At 37.3% G+C, this 14,155-nt stretch overlaps 1 protein-coding gene across 2 annotated transcripts in view; it reads right to left on the reverse strand.

The window, feature by feature from the left end:
• LOC127657502 (phospholipid-transporting ATPase ID-like) overlaps positions 1-14,155 on the reverse strand; it is a 41,231-nt gene that overhangs the window by 4,217 nt on the left and 22,859 nt on the right. For both annotated transcript variants that reach the window (XM_052146314.1, XM_052146313.1), the window contains exons 14-27: positions 12,654-12,822; positions 12,234-12,422; positions 11,195-11,310; positions 9,472-9,636; positions 9,267-9,378; positions 7,982-8,087; positions 7,633-7,861; positions 7,050-7,233; positions 4,374-4,597; positions 3,500-3,583; positions 3,154-3,399; positions 2,526-2,664; positions 1,970-2,100; positions 25-519 (exon numbers count right to left, since the gene is read on the reverse strand). In XM_052146314.1, the coding sequence (XP_052002274.1) occupies positions 25-519; positions 1,970-2,100; positions 2,526-2,664; positions 3,154-3,399; positions 3,500-3,583; positions 4,374-4,597; positions 7,050-7,233; positions 7,633-7,861; positions 7,982-8,087; positions 9,267-9,378; positions 9,472-9,636; positions 11,195-11,310; positions 12,234-12,422; positions 12,654-12,822 (2,589 nt within the window). The remainder of the gene's footprint in view (positions 1-24; positions 520-1,969; positions 2,101-2,525; positions 2,665-3,153; positions 3,400-3,499; positions 3,584-4,373; positions 4,598-7,049; positions 7,234-7,632; positions 7,862-7,981; positions 8,088-9,266; positions 9,379-9,471; positions 9,637-11,194; positions 11,311-12,233; positions 12,423-12,653; positions 12,823-14,155) is intronic.

Raw genomic sequence — 14,155 nt, forward strand, 5'->3', positions numbered from 1 at the left:
TGATGATTTCATAAACATATTTACCTGCACAGTTCCAGTACTACATCCTCCAGACACTTTTTCTGTACACCTAAGCTTGCTGAGAGCAATGTCATCAAGGCTGCGAGTGAGGCCAGTTTCATTACATGATTGCCCTGTCTCTCCTGGGGTTGTGCCCTGAGGACCAATCACTGAGGAAGAAGTGGAAAGGGGTGGGGCTTGAGAGGAGACTTTACAGTCATCACCATTTGTCAGGATATTCTGTGCACCACTGTTGTTTGAATGTTTTTTCTTGCGAAGAGTGTCAATCCAGCCACTGCTGTGGCGGGAGGCAAATGAGCTCAGGCGCATATTCTTTCCCGATGTGATCAGCTCGCCAAAACCTTCCTGATGCGCAAATGCATAACCAGAGCGTCGAGAGCCACCTCTGCCCAGACGACCCAGAGCATTGCCACCAGCTGCTCCAGCTCCACCCACTCCACGACCCGTGCGCCCACTGGGCTTTCTCTTCTTCTGCCGCACGAGTTGAGTGTAGCGCACCTGCAGAAAGAGAGGAAAAAATTGATAAAGGGGGTTAATATGAGTGTGAGGGGATAACCAAAAAAGAGTCAATTAATTAAACTTACTGGTATGAATCAGATAATGCAGTGTTCAGGGTTAACATGGTATACTCCTCAAACAACCATAACTTTTCCAACAATCATGTTGATGATCAGATTTGTTTAATTACATTTATATATAAAAAGGTATATTATTTTATAACATTTTCTAAAATATAATGCTACAATAGATGCTTTGCCTTCATGTACAAAACTGTAGTTTAATTTTCTACAATACATAATCAAAAACCAAACCTTTTTAAGAAGTGGAAAGGACTACAAATATACTTTCTTTACACATCTACATTGCAACTCTTCTCCATGAGGTTATTTTTTGTCGGAGTCTCTCTGTACCCATTATATTTTATTCAGTTTCTGCTGTGTCTCTGTAAGTGCTGAAGTCCAATTCCTTCAGTGTGTGAGCATTTATGTTAATTAAATCTGAGACTGGATTCACAAAATATTCCTAACAATAAAATTCGTCTTAACTACTATTTTCGTCTTATTATCTAACTTTAAAAAGGTAAATAATATTATGTGTTCCTGAAAAGACTTCTTTTTTCTTTCTTTCTCACACTTAGAGACAATCTTACGAACTTCTTATAATTTCCTAACTTTATCAATTTTTTGTGTATCCTTTCCCTGACTTATCTGTGGAAACCTTAAAGCAGGGTGCTCTCACTCACACAAACACACATGTACATAAAATCAACCCAAACATCCACAGAAACTCACTTGGGATATACTCAGTGGTCTCATAAAAATGAAGAACATTTAGTGAATATCAGCTTTTAAACTATTGTTTAAGTAATATATTTGCCATTATACAAGTTTGATTTATATATATATATATAAAAAATCCCCAACAATGGTGGAGCCTGGGTAGCTCAGCGAGTATTGACACTGACTACCACCCCTGGAGTCGCAAGTTTGAATCCAGGGTGAGCTGAGTGACAGCCAGGTCTCCTAAGCAAACAAATTGGCCAGTTGCTAGGGAGGGCAGAGTCATATGGGGTAACCTTCTCGTGGTCGCAATTAAGTGGTTCTCGCTCTCAATGGGGCATGTGGTAAATTGTGCGTGGATCGTGGAGAGTAGCATGAGCCTTCACATGCTGTGAGTCTCCACAGTGTCATGCACAATGAGCCACATGATAAGATGCGCAGATTGACTGTCTCAGAAATGGAGGCAACTGAGACTTGTCCTCCGTCACCTGGATTGAGGTGAGTAACCGCACCACCACGAGGACCTACTAAGTAGTGGGAATTGGGCATTCCAATTTGGGAGAAAAGGAGATAAAAGATAATAATAAAAAATAAATAAATAAAACAATAATGCTGTGAGAATTAGGACAGACAAAAAGAGGTCAACACACTCATTCACACACACTTACAGTATCTGAGAGCTGAGGTTTTAGGTCCAGTTTGAGGAAGCGGAAGGCGAGGACTGGAGCAATACAGATGATGGTAGCCAGTGCAATAGTTAACCACACCACTGGCTGCCCAAGTGTGTTATGTGCACTTCCTGTGGTCACAATGCATCACACGCAGACAAAAGACAAAAATAAAAGATGATTAAGATCAAATTTAAAACAAAACAGTATTAATAATTAGTTTAAAAGAAGGCTGTACTGTAGTGCTTTTAAATAAAAGATTAATAAAGATTTGAAGATTGTATACCATCTTTCAATTTGAAATCTTTAACATAAAGAAAACCAAATTGTTTCTGTACCTATACATTAACAATTACTTTATTTATTGAGTAGGTTTTTTTTTTATTATTATTTATTTTATGTTGTATTTTAATAATCTACACAAGAGTAATGCTATCTGAATTTCCAGATGTCACAAAGTACGGCTTATACGCAGTGCTTGTGACACAATATAGATGTTATGAAATGTTGGTTTTGGTTCAACTGCCCAGACAGTTGGACCACAGTGCCGACTCACCAAGGAAATGGAACTGCTTGGGGAAGATGTTGAACAGGATGCTGGAGTGCATAGCAAAGAGGATAGTGAAGTAGGTACCCAAAGATCCCCATATAAAGAAGTGATTTATAGCTGTCCAATAACCCGTGTCCAGAGCAATCTATAAACAAGTAAAAGCAAAGTTTGCACTATTCAGAATACTAAACAACAAAACAGCTATACATAATTCCATGTCACTATTTAAAATGCTAAAATAAAATGCTAAAATGCAGTGACTGTGCCATTGAGTAATAGAGAATTGGCCTTGAAGTTAGCATTGGTATTTTTGCGCAGGTTATCAGTTCGAATCCAGCATAGTGTATGTTGGTATTTACACCAGGATGCAAACACCACTAGTTACCCTATTTAGTGTAAATACTAGGACTGTCAACTGATTAAAAGTTTGAAGCAAACTAATTACATGACAAATGCCAATTATTAAAATTAAATGCAATTAATTACAAATATCAATATTTGCTGAGAAAGCCCCCAAATTAATTTATTTTAATATATAATAATACTGACATATATAATTTAAATGGATATATGAAGTGTTAATGTTTGTCTATAACTTGCTGATACAGCTATCAGCCATTTTACAAGAACTCACTTGGACGCTGACGACTATAACAAGGGCTGTCGCAGTAGTGACAGCGAAAGTTTGGTAGTCTGCCAGTGGAACTCCATTACTCTGTGTGGCGTTAGAGAGAACGCCATATGGAATGAAGAACAGAACCACAGAGGTGTAGATTCCTTGTGCAATGCAGATGAAGAACTCGCGTTTGTTAAACAGCAGGTTCAGCTGGCCTGGCTCATACAGCTTTGGATACTCTAGACTCCTCTGTTCAGGGACATCCTGAGAAAGACAGGCGTGGGGGTGAAATCCTTTTAAAAGTTTAAGGAAAAATAATCAGTATTTAGTGCATAAATGTACACGCTTTTTTTTTACTATTTACCTGATCAAAGATGCCCATTGCCAACACAGGCAGGGATGTGTACACAATATTGTAGAGTGTGATGAAATACTGGTCGTAGACAGTCTAAATAAAATAATGACAGTGAACAGAAAATTCAAGGCTAAGAAATCACCTTAAAGGGTAACTAAACCCTAAACCAACTTTTTTTAGTTAATGATCTGTAAGCATGGGGCTTTATTAGTACTGGTCATTGATTCAAGTAATTTTTTTGACATTTGTGTATAAAGTGTTTTAATTCTACAATATATGGTGTAAAAACGTCTGAGTGCTGCCCTCTTCAGGTTGAACGGTGGCTACTGCAGTTGCATTTTCCTATTGGCTGTTTGCGGTACTTCGTGACGCAAGCGGTGACAGCTGACGTAAGCAGGTTCCAACTCACCACGCCAGATTCATGTACATGTCGTCTTGCGACCGTGTGAGGAATAATAATAACATAGAGTCTGACAGCAGCTGTCAATTAATCCGTCACTACGAGTCTCAGGTGCCCCCCACCCCCGCTCACCCCCGCACTCGGTTCGTTCCCTCTATCCCCGCCGGGGTCTGCCCACTTTTCCTGCATTTTCAAATATTTCTAGTGGGTGGAGTCAGACTCTGAGCAGGTGTTTAGTTACCCTTTAACCTCTCATATTTATGATTTTTTTTTAAGGAGCACCAGTGCAGTGCTGGCACACTCGGTGCCATAGGTACGGTAAGACATGACCAAAGGAAAAACAAAAACCTTTTTAACATCTTAGCAGTAGTGCATTACATTAAAATAGCACATGTTAGTCTAAAAGTACAGTTTAGAGTTACATGCATGTATGGAGAACACCGCCTTCCAAAAATGTTTTGCACTCCCCACATATGGTCTCACCTGTGCTGAGAAACCACAGAAGAATCCGAACCAGAAGTGCACCATAGTGAAGGCAAAGTTTTTGTAGAAGAAGTAACACAGAAAACGACACATACGCAGGTAGGACCAACGTCCGTGCACCAGCAAAAGTTGCTGCAGGAAGCGGAACTGAGAAAAAGAGTAATCTGATGAAAGCACGGCCTGGATCCCCTCCTGACCACTGATTCCCACACCAATATGAGCTGCTGCAGATGGAGAGACAAACAGAAGATCAGCTCATGCAGCTTGATTTATCCAAAGTTTTATCTAACTTGACTGGTTGGTGTTAGCTGGTAATTCTAAAGGGGTTATTTTAAGTTAAAGAAATAGTTCACCCCAAAATTAAAATCTGGCCATTTAATTTTGTTCCAAACCCACACAAAAGGATATTTCAGCCTCAGTCACTATTCACTATTATATTATGGAAAAAGATGCAATGAAAGTGATTGGTGACTGAGGTTCCTTCCTTTTGTGTTCCATGGAAGAAACAAGTCATGCTGGTTGGCAACAAAAAGAGGTGGTATGAACTGTCTGTTTATGATGTATAAACTAATTTCTCTTCACCTAAAAAACCTGAAACAATTTTATAATTTTATAATAATGCACTCTGACTTCTGATTTGACTCCTAAACACCAACAAAACAGACACCCCCTGCACACACCCACAACATCAAACAAAGAGAAGATGGAACACTGCTTATCGCAAAGTAAAGAACTTGTTTGGTGTGTGTGCATGTTGATAGGTTGAGTTGGGACAGTACAGAATGGTGCAAAGAGATTTGCACATAAACCACATCCGTCACATCTTGTTCTTATCCATGTTCACAGCAGCCTTTTGAAATATGGTTGCGACACCGTGAGAGCCCATGGTGGGATATCTGAGCTGAGGGAAGTGACACAACTGCATACAGTAACAACAAAACAGAAAGAATATCACAAACGCTAGATTTGAAAAATCTTTCTTTGATGCACTCAAGTTAAATGTGGGAAAAGAAAGCACAGAAACACCTACAAACACATAGTTATTCCCCCCATAAAATTTTAATTATCATTGGGGTTTATTTTCGTGACTGTGCTAAGTGTAGCGCAAGTGGGTGTGGGTGTATTGTATGTTAATGAAGTAGCACAAAGAGCAATTTGTTATTTTCCCCCTTAGAAATAGATAATTGTGCTAAGACGTTTGAGAAGCGCATCTGATCTCTCGAAGTTTGGTTCCTGTGTTTGCAGTCTGGAGATAATGGATGGTAATAAAGTTCATGAACAAACTGGCACAGCAAATGATGTCCCTGACAATCAGTGGTAGCTGTTTTATGAAAAAAAAAAGTTAAACTTTCTAGAGATCCATGTTTATTTCTCAATTAATATTTTTATTATTATTATTATGTTTAGGCTATATTTACAATATAGCCTATTTATGATATAATTTATATTGTTAGATTTCCAAATGTTGTTTTAGAGTGATTTTTCGTCATAGCAAATGAGGCCGGTTGAAGAAGTTGGAAAGGGTAAAATGTTTGGATTTGGGGAGATGGTTTGGTTATACAGTATATTATTTTTTTTGACAACTTTGTAATTTTGATTATATTTTCATTTAGTGTGAAGTGTAATTTTAATTTAGAAATATTTTTGGTTACATTTTTTGTGTTTCAATAAATTAATCTTAATTTTAATTTAATGCAAAAATCCACAGACCAGCCTGGAAGGCCAATACATTCACTGTTAATACTAGCCATGATTTGTGTTTCCGTAGATGAAAATTATTAATAATACTTGCTGTACATTATCTATAAATGAACTAAGCCTCCATCCAAATCCTGATGAGAAACACATTTTACTTCAGTATAAAAAGAGCATGTCACTAGAAATATGCCTGACATTCAACAAGGATGCAGTTAATGCACATAATAAGTCCATATTTCTATTCATCTAATTAATTGCATACAGTCCATTTACACTACCAATTTCTTATGAGTGTGCTGTCTTTGTTTATATCGCTGGTGCTTGAGGGACAAGACTAAATAATAGGTTGCTGACAGTACAATAACAGAGAAGAACCTCAGAAATAGATTGCACTTGATCCAGCCCATTAGCGATTTGCACATGCAATTTCACCAAACCCACGTGTGCCTAAACTTAGCGCATACTTGCTCAAAAATACCAAAATATCATTAACAACACTAACTTCATGCGCATGACTTATCAAAAAGATATGTGCTTAGTGCTTTTAAAACAGGGTCCTTGGGGTGGAATGATGATTTCTGGATTTGTACCTGGATTCATCAACCTCTTGGTTTCAAATAACTCAAATAAAGAGATTGGCTATATACTCACACTTATGCTTAATGCTTAAAACATTATTTATGGGGCTTCCTGTACTCTATTCAGCAGGCATACCTTACATTTAACTATGTACAAAATAAACCTCAGTCAGTCTTGTTGTTCTTCCTGCTGGAAAGCCATAAGTGAGATGCTCTAACAAAAAGGGTCATAAATATCTGTCAAGCAAAATCTGACACAGTAAAGCTTAGTGATTCTTTTCAAAACGTTGCCCTAAGTTACACTAAACTGAAGTAAAAAACTGATATCAAGGATCAATGAATGTCTATGTGTGCTAAACATGACCATGTTTCTCTCTAATATTCTCTATTTTCCTCTTACTCTTTATCATGCTGACATCATTGGCTCCATCTCCGATGGCAAGTGTGACGGCCTTCTTACGGCGTTTAACCAGCTCTACCACCAGAGCTTTCTGTAGAGGAGTAACTCTGCAGCAAATTACTGCTCGACAAGCACAAGCCGTCTCCAAAAACTCACGCTCCATATCCGTCTCCAATGCATGAGCCTGCCGCAGAAAGAGAGAGAGAGAGAGAGAGAGAGAGAGAGAGGATTGGACTTTATTTGTTCGTCACAGCATATTCTAGAAATTGTACAATGTTCTTCACTTACTGCACAATATAAATTATTTTCTGAAATATACAGGTGTTTCTTCTGCAATGGGCACTTGCGGCCCTGTTAACAGTAACTAGTTTATTTAAATTGCCTACTAAAAATGTCCAACAGTAAACATACATGCATCACAGGAGAATGTTTTTTTTTTCTTGGAAATTTTAAACATTTTTGGATTAAATGCACCTTAAATACAGAGATTTCAATAATATTTTCACATTTTTTGCACAATTTGATAAAATTACAAATATTCCGTTCTAAGAATATAAGTTTCCAGCATGCTGTTGCAACCCACCAAGCTGTGTCCATTGATGATGAGGGCAAACTCTCCACTGATTGACTCCAGCAAGGAGGAGGGTGGGGCCTGAGGAGGGGGGCATTTGGCCTCATCAGGCATATAGTTAGCAGCACCACCATCTCCACAACCATTTCCAAGAGCACACGCCCCACCACAACCTTGAGCTTCAGCCTCCTTCCCTCCATCTCTGGTGCGTGCTGACTCCAACATTCGTTCTCTTGCTTTTCTACAGCGATGCACAGAAAAAAGGATATTGGTCGTGAAATGGCTTTTCCTGAAAGATTTTCAATTCTCATGTTTCAACGGATTGATGGATGGTCAGATGTGACACATGGTTGCATTGTACCTCAGTTCCTCCCGCACACTTTGCACAGTGCGTCCATTTACAATGAAGACCTCTGTCATGTCATCTCTCAGCATTTTACAGGAATAACCAATATTCACAGCAGTCTCTGTCACAGTGGAAGAGAAAGACTAGAGTAAGCGATAAATCCTGCAGTAAAACCTATAGCTTAACTGAAACAGCAGGCTTGCATAGTGCTTTCACATTGACAGCATTTACGATGCGTAGAGTACTGCGGCTCTATGCTAAAAATAACTTGATTTCTGGGTTACTACAGTGAGAATTTCCTGTACTAACAGCCATACATTTTATAATAATGAATAGGGGTGGGCCATTGAGAACTTTTACAAACTCGATCAACGGGAAATCTAAATTAGATGTGGAAAGGGATCAAATTTACATGAAAATAGCAATTAATTAATTAATAGAATGGTATGTGCTTTTTGGAGCTTCAAAGTTTTAGCCCCTGTTGACTTGCATTATATGGACCAGCAGAGCTGATACATTCTTCTAAATATCTTTGTTTGTGTTCAGGAGAAGAAAGAAAGTCATACACATCTGGGATTTGTTTAGTAATGATTTATAATCATTTAAGGAAATACATATGGATACAATGTGAATCAAGCTTAAATGTCCTTTGTCACTTTACCCATAATCAGCCTATATTATAAGATTTGCAATATTTGCAATCCACATTAAACATGAAAATGCCACTAGCAAGACTGCCCTTAGAAATGTAATGATGTTAGACATTTTTAAATGACACCAGTAAATGCTCAGCTTTGGCAGCCATGAAAAATACAAAAACTAAAATTTAAACTATCTAAACTGAAACTACGAAACACTGAGAAAACTATACTAAAACTAACAGACAAACTGTGAAAACTAATGAAAATTAAACTAAATTGTAATTAAAAATGTAATATAAAATAGAAATAAAAACTAAAGTAAAACTCCAAAACTATAATAACCCTGCTGTCAACTTACATCAAGGTCGACAGGTATATTTTTTTTAATAAGGGAGTTAGTAATTGGCCCCATAAATTCTTTTGTTGTTTCATAAAAGCCGATATTGCAGATATTATTACTTAGAAATAAGTTTATAGTGCATTTTCAATGCATTTCTGCTATCCTCAGAGCTGAAACAATACGATAATTTAAACTTTTGTTATGTTGAGCCTTACGGTTTATGCATAGTGTGAAACCGAGCCTTAGATTTAAGTATAACAACTTGGCAAGAGCAAATATGCTTCAAAGTAATCTCTGATATTCTTTAAAAAGCACTTACCCTGCTTGTCTCCAGTTAGCACCCAGATCTTGATGTTAGCCAATGAGAGTATGGCAATAGTCTCAGGAACACCCTCCTGCAGTTTATCTTCTATAGCTGTGGCACCTAGCAACTGCAAAAGATAGTATGTAAACATTAAATATGATCTAAACCTCAGAAACAAAGCAAACATATTTATGAATGTTTTTAGGAATTAAAAACACACCATCATATCCTGTTCGATCTCCTCATAGGCAGCAGCCAGTCGATCCTCCCGGCAGTCTGTGGACTTATCAGCGCGACGGTAATGCTCCGCCCACTCCTCCCACTGCTCCTCAGACAGATCCCGATACGCCACAGCAAGAGTCCGCAACCCGTCAACCGCATACTCCTACATAAACACACGTTTTTCCAAAATCAACTCATGACATCATGACATTGTAAATTCTAGTATTATGTTTTACACACTGTCATCAGCTAAAGTGTAAACAAATATAAACAAATATATTCAAATATAAAGAGTCTGTAAAATTACATTTACATAGTGAATTTTAAATCAATATAAGTGAAATAAGACATTGGAATTAGCGGTCTATTACAGTACTATCAATACTAACAAGACACACAAGAGGGCTCTGTTGTTTAACTTATAAAGGCTGCAGCAGACTATGGCGTTCCCAATGAGAGAACTGAAACTTATGGTTCCTAGCTAATATATATAAACAACAGTAAAGGTGATATCAGCCAATAGCAAGCATAAAATAGTAAATATTGAAAAAGACCTTAAGACCAAATGCTGGTCTTAAGGTCCAAATATTGCATACACATGAATCATGAAACTAGATTTGCATTTCCTCAAGAAAATATCAGCCCTTGCAAGACAGAAACTAATTTGGTTCTATGTACAGTAAATTAAATTCATCATCAGAGTCTCATTGCCATTTTCAATACATTCAGCATGCATCTAGTTTTCTTCTCTACACATTTACTTTTTGGTTTAAAGGCTATAAATGGTTATACAAATGCAAGAAATTCAGTATGCAAACACATTTATGAAAAAAAGACAACTTGGTATTCACTATGTAAACATTATGATGACATCAACACTTTTCAAATTTTTCAAATGTAATCCTAAATGTCTTCAAAAGTTTTAAAGGGACAGTTCACCCAAAAATCTACATTCTCTCATCATGTACTCACCCCCATGCCATCCCTAACGTGTATGACTTTCTTTCTTCATAGAACAAAAACAACGATTTTAAGAGGAATATCTCAGCTCTTTAGTTCCATACAATGCAAGTGAATGGTGACCAAAATTTTGAAGCTCCAAAAAGCACATTAAGACATCATAAAAGTAATCCATAACAACTCTAATATAACAAATTGTTTACTATAAATCTTGATAACAATAAATAATTGCATGATCATGACTTCAAGATCAATTGCACTTCTTAGCACTTGATGAATGTGCAGAGCATACAAGTATAATCAAACTTGAAATCATGATCATCAAAACTGACATCAAGATTTATAGTGAAAAAGGAGTTATATTTTGGTCTCTCCTCAACTAAACCAATTTGATCACTTCAGAAGACATGGATTTAACCACTGGAGTCATATGGATTAAGTTTATGCTGCCTTTATAAGCTTTTTTGATATTCAAAGTTCTGGCCACCATTCACTTACATTGTGAGGACCTACAGAGCAGAGACATTATTCTAAAAACCTTAATTTGTGCTCTGGAGAAGAAAGTAAGTCATACCCATTTGGAATGGTATGAGGGTGGGTAAATGAGGATAACTAATCCTTTAAGTTTACAAAAATAGCACATTTACATAATCTCCAAGACAAGGTGGGTCAGCTATTTACAATAACCCAACCCGGAATGTTTGAGGAATATAAATAGAGGGCTGCCCTGCAATCACTGTAACAAGCCAAAACACACTCACGTTAAGATGGTCTGAGGTGATATTCATCAGCTCCTGATTGCAAGAATGAAGCCTCTCAAAAAGCACTGTGTCTGCCCCCTTACAGTACAGACGGATACGACCCTCCGGATTCCTCACTGAGACACACACACACACACACACACACACACACACACACACACACACACACACACACACACACACACACACACACACACACACACACGTTAGTCTACCTATCATTATGAGGACTTTCCATAGACATAATGATTTTTATACTGTACAAACTATAGATTCTATCCCCTAAACCCAACACAACCCCTAAACCTAACCCTCACAAAAAAACTTTATGCATTTTTACATTTTCAAAAACACATAGTTTAAAATGTTTTTTTAAGCTATTTAAATTATGGGGACACTAGAAATGTTGTTATAAACTACATTAATAGCATAATACCCTTGTAATGACCAGTTTGTAACCTAAAGAAATTGTCCTCGTAAACCACACCACCCACACCCACACCCACACCCACACCCACACCCACACCCACACACACACATCCATTAAATTGCAGATCTTGCACTTGTGTCTCTGTGGTGATGGTAGAAGTAATTCTCACATTAAATAAAAACAAAAAAATCTCTTACTTTTTCATGTAAACAAAGACCACATGGACATGTGCAATGTCCATATGCAAAAATAAATAAAACGCCTGCCAAACTGTAAGCACCACTTACTCAAACACGAGGGCCATAATTCCACATTATGAGAGTGTATATACCTCACAAAACATTTTCTATATTAGCACTTATGTTCCACTTATTTATGATGCTTGGCAGAGCAGTATTTAAGCTGTATTCAGATTTCTCTGACCCCTGGGAATGTTACTGGCTATTTCGCACTATCAAAGTACAAAACCATCTGGCATTAGGGCCCTTTAACACAGTGTTTAAAATCTATACAATATAGAGTTTCCCACAGGGAACTGAGAAAATTGTGTGACTATTTGACTATTTCAGTAGGCAAGATGCTAGAAAGATTGTAAACATATTTGAATACCTATGACAGACATTCTTTTGCGGATGTTATTGAAGTCCAGGATGGCGAGGAGCGTATATGTGACCTCTTTGCTGAGCTCTTGTGTGGTGACTGTACCAGGTGTGCGAGAGCGAAACACAATTCCAAAGTTACGCGCAGCTGTTACCAACGCACCCTCGTCTGGTGACTGAGCCTTATACAACAGCTCTCCTTTAGGAAGTGAAAGTGAGGGAGGGGAGGAGAGAATGGGTAAGGAAGACATACAGTAATGACAAATAATACATAAAGAGTTATAATAATATTACAATTAAAATTTGGGCCATCATTTCCCTTTAACATTATTAAAGGCAACAGCTTCCTTATTTAATCATTTTAGGCTTCTATTGGATGAAAAGACATTACTGAGTCTGCCAGATAATCAATCTTGATCCAATCCCTTACCCTCGCTCTTCTCCTCACTCATGACCGTGTGGCAGAGAGAAAGCACTCGGAAGAATTCATGCACGGCCAGTTCTCCCGCTATTACTGCCTCAAGCAGAGACTGGTCATAGAAACAGAAGTCCCGGTCTGCTAAGGGGTTCCATGCACTGAAATCCAGGGGCTGTGCCCTCTGAGAATAATATATTAGAAGGTATAAATTAATAGATTAGAAGGTAGAAGGTTTTTTCTGTACAACAACTTTCCAACAACGAGAGCAACTTTGTGATGCAAAGATGCTAGATTTACAGTACTTTGTACACTCGATTTAGTCCTTTAAAAGGATAGTTCACTCACAAATTCTGTCATCATTTATTCACCATCATGTCATTCCAAACCCATAGATATTACTTTCTTTGATAAAATATATAAGGATAAGTTTAGCTAAATGTTACACTGCTCTTTTACATTCAATGAAAGTAAAAGAGGACAGATGCTCTAAAACTACAATATAACGCTCCAAAATGACTAGAAAGCACAATAACCTAACCCTTATAAGACCAGTTTTGGTCTTTTCCATACTAAAAGCTATCGTATATCTTCAGAAGACTTGGATATAGTGCACAAGTCATATGGACTAATTTTATGGTGCTTTATTTTTTTTTTCATTTTTAGAAAAGCATCCATCCAATAGTCCAATATAAAATGATCGACTAATGGAGTACAGGTAGTCATTTTGCACCAGCTAGTCAACTATTAAAAACACTGCTTGAATATCACAAACTGATTTTCCTTTGTGCATTTGCCTACCATGAGCTGCTCTCAATTATGCTCTACTTTCCCTCTGAATCACTTACTGATTTTTGCAGTTTCAATTGAGTTCACTTTGGGATGCTGTGAATGTGTGTTGTCGAGGTCTTGGATGAGAGAAATAATTCTGATGCAATCTTTGGTCAAATGTGAATTGAAGTGTGGTAATACTTGAAATATTTTGAATCTTATTGAATTATACTCTATTGGTATTCGGTTCTTATTGGAGTCATGCCTAACAATGGAAAATGATCAGCTTTTATGGTGGAAAGAAAATGTGTCTATGTGTGTTAAATCTTTGAACACCAGCAGAGCGCATTTTGTAAAAAGCCAACTGTATGAAATTGCGAAATGTGAAATAAAAAAAATACGATAGCCTTCATGTAGACTCGGCTCCGGGTGAGTAAAAATGTGTTTATTTTATTGAAGGTGCACTCAGTAATTTTTTTCCCCATTAAAAAAGTTTTACTCCTAAAAAATTTTATTTTTTATTTTGAAACATATGTATACAATCATGAGCACTCACATGAGATAAGGACTCTACTCATATCAGTGACCTTATGTAATCATGGGGTAGGGGGTCCCTCATGGGGGCTGCCATTTTAGAATCACATGACCAGCTGAAAACTACTCACTTAATCTCAATAACCGTCTTGTTATTGGACACTTTCACATTAGAATGAAATGAATCATAGCTGATTGTGAATATTGAATTT

The sequence above is a fragment of the Xyrauchen texanus genome, chromosome 17, assembly GCF_025860055.1.
Source record: "Xyrauchen texanus isolate HMW12.3.18 chromosome 17, RBS_HiC_50CHRs, whole genome shotgun sequence".
Lineage (NCBI taxonomy): Eukaryota > Metazoa > Chordata > Actinopteri > Cypriniformes > Catostomidae > Xyrauchen > Xyrauchen texanus.